The following is a 14025-nucleotide window of genomic DNA, read 5'->3' on the forward strand; positions in this document are numbered from 1 at the left end:
CGTCTATTCTTATTGTTTTGTGTAGGTATATGTATTTTGTATTTATCTACACCATTCATGATGTTCTTCTATATGGGTATATGTCATTTATGTAATTTTTTTGTCAATTAAATAATACTCTTCCAAGAGCATATTGATCGGACATTTAGGCGGTAACCTCGGACTGGGAAAAGCTGTGACATATTTCATCAAATAATAATATTGTGAAGAATCGTTCAATGCGCTGTCGCACCAACGACCATTACCCACATATCCCGTGACTCGAATATTGTCAATGCTAAATGGGTGGCTGAAATCAATGCTTTCATTGTGCAGAAGTCTATTATATTCACTTTGTAAGTATTCCCTTGGAGTGGTATATAATGATAACTTATCTGGGTTTTTATGTGGTTGTACATTTTTCCTAATATAATTCGCTATTAACACTGGATTTACGTCAGTGGTATTCGATTTAAAAGTGGAGTCTCCATGAATATAACCAGCGTCACTTTTCATGTCACTAATACTATAGTTTTCTTTGGTTTCAAGCATAATAGTAGAACCTGCGTTATGAAGCTGATACCTTTTTTGCTCTTTTTTATTCAGAGAATGTGAAAGAGAAAATGCGCTCCTGACATAGTTCAAAGGTTTAGAGCTGGACCGTCGATGCTCTGGGACATGTGTATAATTAACTAGTGGTTTTTTATATCTTGATGGTAAGGGTGGTTTTAAACTTGATTCACCTTCCGATAATGCATGAGCTTCCCGTATCTTTCCTGGAAGAAGTGGCAAGGTCGGATAGAACTCGATATCTAATAACAAGGCGACTTCTCCGTTGATAAAATCTACCTCAATAGAGTTCCATTCAATTCTTGTAGCGACTTTCAATGTTGGTCTCAATTTCAAAAAATCTATTGTGTCTCTAGATACCATTTGTCTTATCATATTTACGCCTGTTAATGGTTTATTATCTCCTGGTGACCTTTTTCTAATTCTTTCTCTTTTGAAAATGAATAGATCGATAGTTTTATTATATTCTTCTTTTGTTATAAAAAATTTAAAAGTTCCATCTGGTGTATGAAACCTTACACATTTATTACCAATTTTGAAAACAAAGTAGTATCCACCATTAAAAAGTTCACGATGACACAGTTTATTTTTTATAATTATTATTAATGTTCCATCTTGATGTATCATGGACTACCGTTTCTGTATTTTATTTTGTATAGACAATATGTGGAATAGTGTATAAATTTCCGTATAAACGTCTCTCTTATCTCTATTGTGAATACCAACATGAGATTCAATTTCTTAAAAAATGGTTATTAATTTTAGTTAAAGGCACATTATATATACCCTTTAAATATTAAGAATAACCGAAATTGAATTTCCTAGAATCTTGAAAATATGTCAATGCCGAGAATGTATGTACTAAGCCTCTCGAGCCGATCCCTACAAAAGAACATAACAAAGCTTACTGGCGCTATTTATAACAACAATTATAGATATTTGTAAAGAATTGTAAAGAATTGTAAAGGATTGTAAAGGATTGTTCACAATGTGCACAATTCACTAATAATGAGTCAATTGCTATTATTAAAAGTTGTAAGTTATATTGATTGTTCATTCCACTATCGAGAGTGATTATTGATCAGTTGTTATTATATAATGAATCCTGTTAATGATATTGTAAGTTATAATTGTATGGTAAAAAATACATTAAGAAGGCATTTTAGGTTATAAATATTATTTGACCATTTTAATTAATAATGGTGATGCAAGTGCCCAGAAATACCGGCTGAATTTCCTAAAAATTTGGAGGAGGTGGTCTTCTCGATGGAGATTGTGAGTGTTGCCTAGACCTAGGGCTATTCGGTAATTGTGGGATTTCTGGAGAATGAATCTTTGAAGGTGTTCTATGTCTTGGTGAGCGTTCATGATTCAATTCAGGTAAAGTTGGCAAGACTGAAGAGGATCTTGATGAAAAATTTTCGTATGAGTTATTAGTAGGGCTCCTGCTTGCATGGCCGGCAGTTGGCACTTGAGGAAGTTCAGGCACATTTGTTTTCTCGCTGTAAAACCTATTGCTTCCCTTAGTAGAAACTCTTGTATGACCCTGTGGCCGTTGATAATTATTACTACCTCCATAACTATCATGGTCTGTCGAGTGTAAATATTCATCATCGGAGTTATCTGACTCTACAGAAGTGATTCCAATGGCCTTTTGAAGAGCCTCAATATCGACAGGAGATTCATTTGATTCATTTTGTAATTCAGAACTAGGCAAAGGATTTTTAAAAACATTAATCTTCTCTTTTAATTTCCTTAAATTAGCAAAATGGAATCTGGTATCTGTTGTGTTAGTACTCGTAGTACCAGCAGATTCTTGTGATCTCATCGAGGTACTCGTATCTACAGAAGAGGTAAAGTTCGAAATTGAATTATTGTTTGTTGATCCATTTGATCTTTCGGTATTAATGAACTCATCAACCTCTACGCTCTCAGATTTACTGGAGTAATATGAACCATTACTATTTTTGAACGCTGAAGGAGTTGCATGTCTGAGGTTGGAAGCATGCATATATCTTTCAGGTGATCTAGATGATGATCTATTTATTGCGAAGTATATTGTAATTGAGATGAGGTATGGAGGGGTCTGAACATCTTCTTGGCGGAAAGCTCTCGTGTATTGGGTTTCATGTGGTAAAGGTGGGATCGGGCGAGCTGCTATTGATGCATCTGCTCTTCTTGTGTTATGACCATCTTGGCTCTTGTGAATACGTGGGAGAATTGGTGTATACGTTAATTCAATAAAAATTGTGCCTGCAAACTCATTTTTTTCACGCTTTAATTCATACCAGCTACAATAGCCTTCCTTTGGATCTGCTCTCATACCATTCACTAAATCGACCTCACATCTTCCAATCGGGAGAGGTGCTTTTTTCTTTCTTTCACAATACAATTCAATATGCATGACCCGTTGCACATCAGGAGTCATCTGAAACTTTTCCAAATAGTTGAATATTGGCGTTTGGCCTGCTCTTCTTTGGATTTCGCTTTCTCTTGTCATATGGGCAATTCGTAACCTTAAGGTTACGTCTTGTTTGTCTAATTTGTTTAAATTTGGCAAATCTTTAGCCTTGCTAATAAAGACTGTCAACATTCCCTGATCATTATCGATAGATTGATTCAGCATCTGGAATTATTACTGCTAAGGCACTGTTCTTAGATCGATGTTATTGTTCTATCGATTGTAATCAAAATTGATATTAAACAATATTTACTAACAGCACCTTTTGTAATTATATTGTTTAAAAATTGTATTGATTATATACATTTGACTGGGTGGAGCTAATATAAAAATCAATATAAACTTTTAACACTGATTGATTTGTTATATTTATTGTTTTGATTTTGCATTTTTCAGTTTTCCAATATTGGTACCGCAATAATTAAAGCGCTAACTAATAACAAATTTCAAACTGATATTTAAGACATATGAAATTTCATGTGAAGGTACTGTAGACTATACATCTTGACTCTATTTTGGACTGAATATTTTAACTTAAAAGTCTATGATATTAGATCAGATAAATTGGCTACATATAAGGGTATTAATCTGATTTAATTGCAATATAAGAATGGTATGTATTTAATTTTTGCTTATCGTAACGTCATTTAATTAATTTCGATGGTTTTAACTAACATTTAATAATAAAAATTAGAATATGAGAATTATTCTATTAGCTAAATTTCTACTAGAGTGAAAAAATAAGGCAAAAACAGCTATTTCAAGTTTACAAACAGAAGTACGTCGGTCTTGGGAATGAAAATACAACTATAGAAGAATGGCAAAAAAATATACAGAGAGACACATACAATTCGATCGTTGGCCATTCAGGTTTACTGGAATATGTTAGTCTGGGGATGAAATCGGAATGTAAAAGAGATATGAAAATTAATCTAATCAAGAAGATGTGTCAGCAAAAACATAGAACTTTAGACGAGGAATAACGGTTTACTCATTAGCATCAGGTTCATATGGAATTATTTAGCATTTATTGAAGGAACATAATAAGAGATCAAATATGCAAAGTTGCATACTGACATTAATTTATATGGTAAATATTGTTGATATTTAATAATCTATTGTTATTATATTATTTCTGTCTTTCATATAAATTTAGTTATCTCCTAACTATACAAAATTATTACATCTAAATTCATTTTAAAATTCCACATTAATGAATTGTAGGCTAGAAATCATCGTTCAGCATTTGATCTTAATATACTAAAGTACGAGTAGACTCGGAAGATAATAAAACTTGGATAGTTCTACCATCGACTAAAGCAGAATCGAATTGGGTTCTAATTTTTTCTAAATCAGGAATATTTGGATTAGATAGCCACACTTGGGCAGTAGAGGAACCGGTGGCTAAATCTTTCACTCTAACCTTCTTGATTGAGATACCAGATAGTCTTTCGATAATTTGTTTCAGACTATCTTGTTTGATACCAAGTGCAAGGTTGTAAAAAATCAAGATCTTGTCACTGTTATCGATATCAGTGTTGATAATTAATTGATTGTAATTAGACCCAGCCTTGAAATACTGATCTTTATTTCTTGTATTCTTAGTAACACGCTTTTTTATAACTTCCGCTACTCTTGTTCTATTATTGGTAATAGCTTGTCTAATGCTCTTTGGGTTGATCGTTCTTGTTCTTCTTCCAGAAGAAGTAGTAGTAATGATATTTTTAGACCTTCTAGCATTCCCGGGTAGATTCTTGCTAGCTATGGCGTTAAGTGATTTTTTTATTCTAGTTTGTTGAGAGTTCGTAACAGCTTGTCTTTTTGAAGCGGTTGTCACAGCTGTTGCTTTTTTAGTTTTAGTTTTAGCTGGAGAAGCCTTTGGATCTTGAGAAGCAGCCGGTTGCTTACCTGCCATTCTTAGTTTAACACCAATGTCGTTGGCATTGACCAATTTACCATTCATAGTCAAATAACCTAGAGCATCTTTTTTCTCAGTAGTAGCATTCTTTGACTTCTTGGCCTTAGAAGTATTGGCCGTTATTCTTTCACTTAATTTCAGAGTAGATGCTTTCTTAGGAACAGATGTTGTTCTTTTTGCAGACCTACCTGAGGGTTGCGCTTTCCTTGTTCTAATAGCCATTTTTTATGTATATGTGTTTTCGTATCAATATGACAATTAGCCCTTATCTTTATCAGAGTGAAAAATAAACGAACTGTAAACAAGATTAAAATTAAATAATAATAAAAACAATTTGTAAATTCTAAATGAAACTATAATAATTAAAACATTGTTTGAGACAAATATTATACGTTTTTATTTAATTAACATTAAATCGAAGTATTATTTTGATATAATTTTGTTACTATTCCTTGTAAAAATACGTTTAATTTTTCAGAGATCGAACTTTTCCACTATAGTAATTTTTCAAAATATTAAAATTGTTGACTTGTTATTTTGAGAGTAATGAGAAATTGAATAGAATTAAGAAATGTATATATGTTTGAGACTGAGACAAATGTTTACAAACGTTGTTAAGATATCTGGGTTACAGGTAGAAATCAGTTACTCAATTTAGATAAGTAGTAGAGCTTAGTGAATACATCTGTTTTTAGAAGAGCATTACCATTATATTATTAGTAGTATGAATTGTATGCGATAATTATTTGAATATTAGATTATAACTATAGGTATTGAGAATAAATATTTATATAACAAACTTAGATGCTACTTATAACATCAAGTATTCATTTTATAAACAGCTGATACGTTTGTTTTAAAATTATTTTTACCTACAATCAAAAGCTTTAAAAAGTGGTTTTTGATTCGATAATTGTTATCATATTCGTTTTCTTCATTGTGTTGTTTCGAAACAACATTACTTTCAGTTTGGAAAAGGTTATTCGATTTAACTTCACCATACTGTATTTCTTGTAATTTATACTGGTTTCTAGGCTTATCAGTACATCTACAAACTGCTTTTCCAACCCATCTTGTTTCGTCAGTTAAAGGCTTTATGCATCTTAATGTATCTCTTATAAATTTTCTTCTTGAAATGTATATTCCCTTTGGTTTCCATTTCTTATCCATATCAGAAGGATCGTCATAATCTTCTGTGTTATGTAAATATGATAATGTGCTGCTAATAGAGTGTGATCTAGTTCTGATGAACTTATCAGAAAATTCACTAGCAGAATAAACTGAATTCTGTTCAGAAAGACTGCTCTCATTGTTGAAATTAGCTAGTTCAGTATGACGGGTATCATGACTTACCAAAGAACTATTGGTGTAATTATTAGGATTATTGGGATTAATAGCATTTGTTGGGCATTTCAGATGATTGTTGTCAGAAAACCCCCTCTGGTGTTCTATAGTACTCTGAGAAAGAGAGGCCTTGTGTTGTTCTTGGCCTGCAATAGAGTGACTCCTTGATCTCCAAAGTGATGCATTATCTGGATTTGTTGTGGTGTAATACAACCCTTGTGTGAAATCTGAATTATTTGTGGTCTCTCTTGATAGCATATTTATTTCGTTAATGTCATAAAAATCTTCAGAAATTGATAATGGTTCAGCACGTAAACGACTTGCATGAGAACTATTTGTCGACATTTCATGTAATGGTGACATTAACCCAAACTCAGACACTGTATGAATATCATTGTGAATAGGATCGATGGTATTCGAATACCTCCTAACATGAGGTCTAATTGGAGGTATCTTGTTTTGATTGAATGTTCTTTGAGCTAAACCAGTTTCATTGTTTGAATAATCGGTAAGTATAACATGTAAATTATTATCTGGATATGAAGGTTTCGAATTTCCATTATGTTCGCCCGGTAGATGCTCATCGGTAGCTTTGAATAGTGCTTTTAGTTTTCCACCTATGTTATGGTTTTTATTGTTGTTGTGATCTTCAGACGTCCTCCCTGTTAATGAATTGTAGCAGGAACCAGTATTTGCAGAATCCTTTAATAAACAGTTTCTTCCTTTGTTGTTCGATACAGTTTTTTCCAATGATAGCATGTCCCTATGGATCGTGTTGTTACTAATATTAGAAGGAACATTTGCATAGTTTATAGGTAACCCCCCTATACTGCTATTTCTTAGGTTTATATTATGTGAAATTGTGGGAGCTAGTAAATTACTAGTTTCAGTGCTGATGGATGCATTACTGAATCTTCTTCCATTTTGGCTTCTTACCGATTCACCATAGCTGACTACTGATGACGTAGTCGACACAGAGTTTGATCTGAATGTTCTATTGGTTCCATTATAATTATTTGTGGCGTCACCTAATGATGTTGTCATTAGACTATTTATAGAGGCATTTTCATTTATTCCTAAATTCCCACTTAAATTGTCTGTGTGGATATTTTCATACCTAGACCTTCTCGGTACGATTCTGTAGTTTGGTGGTTGTCTTAAATCCAGATCTAAAGATATGCTGATCCCCACTTCAAGATACATTATCCATAAAATCACATCATCAGTTGTGGGGAAATTAAGTAAACATTGTTCGCCTTCCAACCTCAACCTTAAACCATTCAACATATGTGGGTAATCGACAGGTAAGCCAAGTTTACCAAACTGCAACGAATAACTTTTGAATAAATTTTTATAATTTAAATATCTTGGCTTATGTTTTGAAACTGTATCGACTATTCTATCTCTATCACGTTTATTGAAGACATAAGTTGACTTTGGCGTTGTGTTAAATATGTTTCCAAACTTGAAATATCCGTGTTTAGAAGAAGATGATGATGTTGAAGAGGCAGACGATATTGAACTTGATCCTTGCGTTAAATTATTGTTTGGATTTTCATCATGTTCTGGAAGATTATTGGTATAATTTGAAATATCTAATGTTAGGGTCTTGTCAAGTTCGTAAAAATTCAATTGGGTTGAATTCAACTCTACTATAAAATTTTTCCATATTGGATTCTTAATCTTATCAAATGGAGAAGTCCATTCAAACTTAACGGATGCAATTGTTAACTTATCTATTGTCGCTTCATACGTGGGCGGCATATCCGAAGCGCTGCAAGGCAATGTATGTTCATAAATAGGGAACCTTACCAATTTGTTTGCATTAACCTCATCATAACTAGGTGGGTATACACCCTTACATGGTTCTAAATACCTTAGCAGTTCAGTTTGTTTATCGTTTGTGATATCTTGTATGAATGAGTGATGGTTATCAAACAAATTCTGGTTGTCATTTGCTCTATGATTACGTTTACCCTTTTCTTTATGATTATAGAACTCTAAATTTTCTAATGCAGGGATATCTGTGAAATACTTCCGTTTTGAAAGATCATAATTTTGATGATCAGACTCATCATCAGTTATGCATTTTGTTAATTTTTCTCCGAATATATAGTTAGCTTCTTTATTGCTATTGCCGCCGACAGTTCTAATATTATTGTTTGTACCGTTACTACCATTCGAAGTCGTCAGAGATAAATTCATTATTGAGGTTGATCCAGAAACAGTACCGGAAGAATCGAATTTATTTGGCATTGCTCTCATTGACCCGAGGTCTATCTCATCAAAATATATGTCTCTATAGAGAGTAGTACCATTTTTATTATTCAAAGCATGACCATGGTCACCATGAGTTGTGTTTATACCTTCAAACTTACCACACAGCTGGGTTTTATCCTTCTTAGAAGTATTTAAATTTTTCCTTAAATTCTGCAGCATTGTCATTATATGATAATATGTGTTATCTTAGGTTATTACGTGTTGTGTTGTGTCTTATGGTTTTTGTGTTTCACACATTGACTTATTCTCTTCTCACACTCTCACTCTCACTCTCACTCTCCTCAGTTCCCTCAGCTTGTAGTTATATATGGGTGTTTATATAAGAATGTGGAATGTATAGTTACCGAACCTAGTAGCCCGATAGTCGAATGGCCTAAAATAAGAAGGAAGTGTATGCGTAACTAAAACCCCATACAAATCGCAAATCTCAGTAGCGTTCCAAAAATACTTCTAAATATATGAATATATTAAATCATGACGATTGACAACTTAAGTAATAATCCAGATGTTTAAATATCCGAATGGTGCAGTTATTCGAATTAATATGGGGTATATTTTGACACGATGTTGAAACCACATCATTCGTACCAGCCATTTTAGCAATGCTTTGACCTATGTTAGGAAGTCCTTACCATAATGAATGAATATCGCACTGTAAACCGACGATCAACGATTATCTTGACAGTAACCACCGGTTAAATCAATCGATTTATTTGCCGTCTATCTCTCTTCTATTGCTCTATCTGCTCTGTCGAACTGTCAGCGATGAGATGAATGAAGGCAAGGGACTGCACTTGAATTGATTTGTGCGTCAGTTTGCTTGTGTTGTGGCGGTGTGCTGTTGCTAATGGGATGGTTGGCTTATCGTGTTACGGTACGGTACAAACGGTGGGGACGGAGGAAAGAAGTAGAAGGAGAAATAGGGGGGCGAGGGGGTTGGAAACGAGAGTAAAAGACTAAATTACCTACTTGGGCCATTTTCGCCTACGGATCGGGTAAAGTTGGATGTGGGGGACAGAATTGGCGGTTGTTTGTGTTTTTTGTGCATGGAGTTCTAGCGTCCGTGAATGGGAGGGCGGGTAGTCATGAGACGACAGACTTTAGCCTGGAAGAAGTGGCGTGTGTGTGAGTGCGTGTGTCTATTGGCGAGCGAGTCACATCGCCGGGTAGCGCGTACGCGAAAGTTGACCTTCGCGTACGCAGTGTCTCTCTATCTCGCGCTCCCTCGGTCGGTTCTCCCCCGGATTATTTATTTCATATTTTTGACCCCTTTAGCCAACTGTCCACTTTGGGAATAAAATTCATAACCTGGTTTGTCTCACATCAGTGTGTTCCGGTATACACATATACTATTTGTTCCGTCAAGCAAGAATTTTGACCCACAACCTCCCTTCTGGTCAGTTATACCTAGGTGCGCAGATGACTGCATATATCACGTGCTCTGGGTCCACAGGCAAATAGTCGATTGTATCTTTCTCTTCAGCGCTTGATTTTTCACCCTAATATGTTGGATACAATGGAGGGTTGATGCTTAGACTGGGCGTATATAAGCTCCAGGCTGTTACTGATTGTACAGTTTCTCATAAGATTGATCGTGCTAGTAATAGATTATGTCAAAACAAGTTCCATTGCTATAAATATATATATACATATTATGACATTATTTAAAAGACGCCTGGCAAATGCGATACACTCTCTACACTCTTGGAGATTATTCTATGCACGCCTTTGTACCTTCTTACTACTGAAATTGTAAAACATAATAAGAAAAAAAATCCAGCTGCTAATAAATATATTGTACCTCCAAATCCATATATAAAATACATTGTGAGTGTAATCATCTTAATACTCTTAGAGTATACATTCATTATCAGGATTTTGAAATTCATGTTTATCGCTTTGTTTGTAAATACTTTATGTGCATGTCTCTTCAAAAATGACATTACAGTTGTAATCAACGGTGATGAATAATAGATCATTATATTATGGAATTTTCCAAGTAATCCCAAATTTATTTCTTTATAAATTAGCAATGATTTATAGTTCTCGCTGAACACTTGAACATCACTTAAATAATAAAGCATTTCTTGAACAAAATCATTCTCAGAGAATGTCATTATACTGAATCCACTTTTCAAAATGTTATATAATGAAAATGGAAATAATAATAGTATGACAAAATAATCTAATACTAATAGATTTCGTAGAAAAGTTCTTAGAAATGGTCTTCTTTCACCTTCGAAAGGCGAGCGTCTGTTATGTACGTTAAGTGGATGATTATTAACATTATGCAAATTATCATTATTCAATTCGATTATTTCATTATTGTTGGTATTGGCAGTAATCACAATACGATGTTGGGTATTTGAACTATTCTGCAGCCCGCTATCTATATCTCGTAATATATCGTGTATTGTGTCTTCCAGTTCTCGTTGGAACTCTTCCTGCGTCTGCTGTGTCTCCTGCGCTTCCTCTCTTATTCTCAATGCATTGGATTCTCTAACAAATTGTTCATATAGTTCGTCGTCATTATTACCGTTGTCATTAATTAAATGCTCATCGACGTTTGGGGTGTTGCTTCTTGATTTTTCAAAATCGCTATTAAAAGTGTATTCATCCATGGTTGTACCACTTCTGTGTTGTATGTAATGTAAATTTGCTATGTCTTGCTCACAGATACCTATATATATGTGTTTGTGTTTGTGAATCAGTTAACTATTATTAAATTATATATTCTCATTAGTAATTCACTCTGCATTTTTTAAATATCGCATTATTTAAATTTACTGATTTTTTTAAACGTTGCTCTCTTAGAGTACTTCCGTCCTGAATCCAAATTTCCCGGCGATCATGTAAAAAGCCTTCCCTAAATTTTTGAAAAAGCAAACCAAGTAGTCCCTTTCTCAAACAACATAAATTTTTGAGTGACAAACGTATATATTTTATTCAAAGTATTTATTTGCTATTAACCGAATATATAATTTAATTTACATATAAATCACCAATCTCATATTATAAATCTGGGTTCAAGACAAAGTCGCAAAAATATCTAATGGCTGCATATGTCTCCTTCCCCACTGGAGTGATTTGATCTGATGGCAATAGAAATCCATGACGACCAGTATCACGTAATTTCAATTGAAATGCCCAGTGTGCTCTATGATGATACATGTAATCTAAGGCTGAACCTGCACCAAGACCTGGTGTTAAATCGGAGCCACGATCTTGACAAGCTGATAAAACTTGATATTTTTTACCATTTTTATTCCGCATTGCTTTTCCCAAGCCGTAGGATAATTCTATTAAATTCTCCAAATCACGAGGAACAGCTTCACAAGAGTAGGCATACGGGTATAAAATCTCTTGTGAATATGAATGTAAATCTATATAGCCATAAATTTGATATTCACCCTTTGTGGTGTTTAAATAATTATTCCAAGAAGATGCTTCTAAAGCTTCAAATGGCTTTTCTCCACTATAATCTTCACTGCAAGGGAAGTTGTCATTAGAAACCCAATTATAATCAAAAGAGTGATCAATATCAACACCGTAACAATTTGGCCAATACGTATTCTGTCTGTTTTTTCTCCATAGACGGTCGGTTGTCCACGAATATTTATAGCCATCTGGATTAAATACTGGTATGATTAAAAAATCTAAAGCATTCAAATATTTAGTATCTTTTCTGTAGACACCATATCTTGCTAGTAGTTGATATAAAACCCAACAAGCAGTGGAAATACTTACCCATTCCCTTGCATGCACACCACCTGTGATTACTACTGTTTTTTTATTTGGATTCATTGTTCTATTGTTTGCAGAGACGTGAACAGCTTTCATTTCTCTTCCTTCAAAAGTTTCTCCAACGGTTTCGATATTTACCAAATCTGGGAAACTTCTTTTCAATAGATCCAACCATACATAAATTGTCTCTAAATCTCTGTATTCTTTAAAGAAGAAATTGTCCATATTAATTTTTCCCACATCAAAAGATTCTTGTTGATGGTTGATATCATTATTATTACGGTTTTCATTTTTTTTAGGTACAGTCTCCGAGATTGCTGTATATACATCCTCAATCATAACTTCATAATTATAGTTTTCAATTCCCTTAGCATTTTCTAGATTAATTTCTTTCGCTATCATTATATCAATAAAGTTCTTATTGTGTGTCCAAACATTAAAATCATCAGTTAAGGGGAGAACCATATCTTTTATCAGATCGCCTGTGCCATTATTTTTGTAAAACCTATAAACTTTATAAGAATCATACCCAACAACCCCCTTTCCTACACCGTCATTACTTGCCAATGCAACATTGATCAGACCTACAACTGAAACCAAAAAGTAAAACAACGGAATCATCCTCCTGGCCATATACGCTTTGTAATTTTTTATTTTGTTTTGGCACTGAATCTGAACCGTGAAGCCAAACACCAACAGACGAGCTTTTCAATGAATAAAATATTGTCTTATTCTATTTTTTGAGTAACATAATTCGATTTGTATTTCTATAAAACCAAATAAATACATAAAACCATTTAATAAGAACTCTGTTCCCCAAATGGAAGGTAAGCAGCATCAAGTAATATGCATAATTGATTTTTGAACAAATTTCAAATAAACTAATTACCCGACCCATCCTCTTCTTTTCCTTTTTCATAAAACACAAAATCAATTGATGATGCAAGTAGTAAGCTCGAGAGGGAAGGGAAGAGAAGGTGAGAGAACCTTGAGTTTGACAGACCACCCAAAGAAGTCAAGCGCATAGTATATTATTGGTCTCTCTACGTTAATGGCTGTCTCTTCTTCGAAAAACGGAATTTCAGAGATCGTACACCTGCACGGTTTTGATTGCCACAAACTTGTTAGTTTCTCTCAGTTTTTGTATGTATGTGTGTGTCACTACCCTCTCAGCCGACCCCCATCCCACACGCAACAACGACAAGGACGAATATATGAACAGAAGAGTATATTGGAATATAAAGGCTTTGAATTGTGTTTGAAAGAGGGGAAAGAATGGTTATGATAGACAGATCACTAGACTCAAGATATGATTGAGATTCTGAGAGACTATAGCTTGTTAAGAGAGGCAGCAAGAGCAAGAAGGGGAGGCTTGTATGTATCAAGAGTTCTTGATACATACAATTGTACATTCTTCGCTGCACAAATGTATATACTTATATAATGGGTAGTCAAGGATGTCTTCATTTCCGGTTAATTGTATCAACTAACCATTCATCTGTTAATCTTTATTTGGAAACAATACAGACATAACGTTGGTTATCTCTATGTGAAGAAGAGATAGCATCGACGGATTAAGCGTTCTTTAGTCTTCTTTGTCTTTAATCCTCTATGTTAATTAGAAACTGTGCCATTTTTGTTTAAGCAGTACGTCTCTCCTCATGGCGTTTCTCTTGTTCGCTGGCTTCTTTTTTGGTCTTTTTGGTCTTTTCCAAAGAGCGGAGACGCT

General features: G+C 34.0%; 7 protein-coding genes across 7 annotated transcripts; 1 reads left to right on the plus strand and 6 right to left on the minus strand.

The window, feature by feature from the left end:
• Nucleotides 1-87: 87 nt before the first annotated feature.
• Nucleotides 88-1176, minus strand: TPHA0F01980 (uncharacterized protein; the record flags this gene model as incomplete). Its single annotated transcript, XM_003686066.1, has 1 exon — nt 88-1176. One exon carries the CDS (start codon nt 1174-1176, stop codon nt 88-90), a length of 1089 nt encoding a protein of 362 aa, XP_003686114.1.
• Nucleotides 1177-1786: 610 nt separating this feature from the next.
• On the minus strand, nt 1787-3175 carry INN1 (Inn1p; the record flags this gene model as incomplete). Its single annotated transcript, XM_003686067.1, has 1 exon — nt 1787-3175. The coding sequence occupies one exon, from the start codon at nt 3173-3175 to the stop codon at nt 1787-1789; it is 1389 nt and encodes a 462-aa protein (XP_003686115.1).
• A 445-nt stretch (nt 3176-3620) lies between these two features.
• Nucleotides 3621-3993, plus strand: YSF3 (U2 snRNP complex subunit YSF3; the record flags this gene model as incomplete). Its single annotated transcript, XM_003686068.1, has 2 exons — nt 3621-3623; nt 3742-3993. The coding sequence occupies 2 exons, from the start codon at nt 3621-3623 to the stop codon at nt 3991-3993; spliced, it is 255 nt and encodes an 84-aa protein (XP_003686116.1).
• A 269-nt stretch (nt 3994-4262) lies between these two features.
• Nucleotides 4263-5150, minus strand: TPHA0F02010 (uncharacterized protein; the record flags this gene model as incomplete). Its single annotated transcript, XM_003686069.1, has 1 exon — nt 4263-5150. The coding sequence occupies one exon, from the start codon at nt 5148-5150 to the stop codon at nt 4263-4265; it is 888 nt and encodes a 295-aa protein (XP_003686117.1).
• Nucleotides 5151-5747: 597 nt separating this feature from the next.
• On the minus strand, nt 5748-8717 carry TPHA0F02020 (uncharacterized protein; the record flags this gene model as incomplete). The annotated part of the gene is made up of 1 exon (XM_003686070.1): nt 5748-8717. One exon carries the CDS (start codon nt 8715-8717, stop codon nt 5748-5750), a length of 2970 nt encoding a protein of 989 aa, XP_003686118.1.
• Nucleotides 8718-10216: 1499 nt separating this feature from the next.
• Nucleotides 10217-11173, minus strand: ASI2 (Asi2p; the record flags this gene model as incomplete). The annotated part of the gene is made up of 1 exon (XM_003686071.1): nt 10217-11173. The coding sequence occupies one exon, from the start codon at nt 11171-11173 to the stop codon at nt 10217-10219; it is 957 nt and encodes a 318-aa protein (XP_003686119.1).
• Nucleotides 11174-11564: 391 nt separating this feature from the next.
• On the minus strand, nt 11565-12929 carry ECM14 (putative metallocarboxypeptidase; the record flags this gene model as incomplete). Its single annotated transcript, XM_003686072.1, has 1 exon — nt 11565-12929. The coding sequence occupies one exon, from the start codon at nt 12927-12929 to the stop codon at nt 11565-11567; it is 1365 nt and encodes a 454-aa protein (XP_003686120.1).
• Nucleotides 12930-14025: the final 1096 nt, after the last annotated feature.

This window comes from Tetrapisispora phaffii, chromosome 6 (assembly GCF_000236905.1).
Source record: "Tetrapisispora phaffii CBS 4417 chromosome 6, complete genome".
In the NCBI taxonomy this organism is placed as follows: Eukaryota; Fungi; Ascomycota; class Saccharomycetes; order Saccharomycetales; family Saccharomycetaceae; genus Tetrapisispora; species Tetrapisispora phaffii.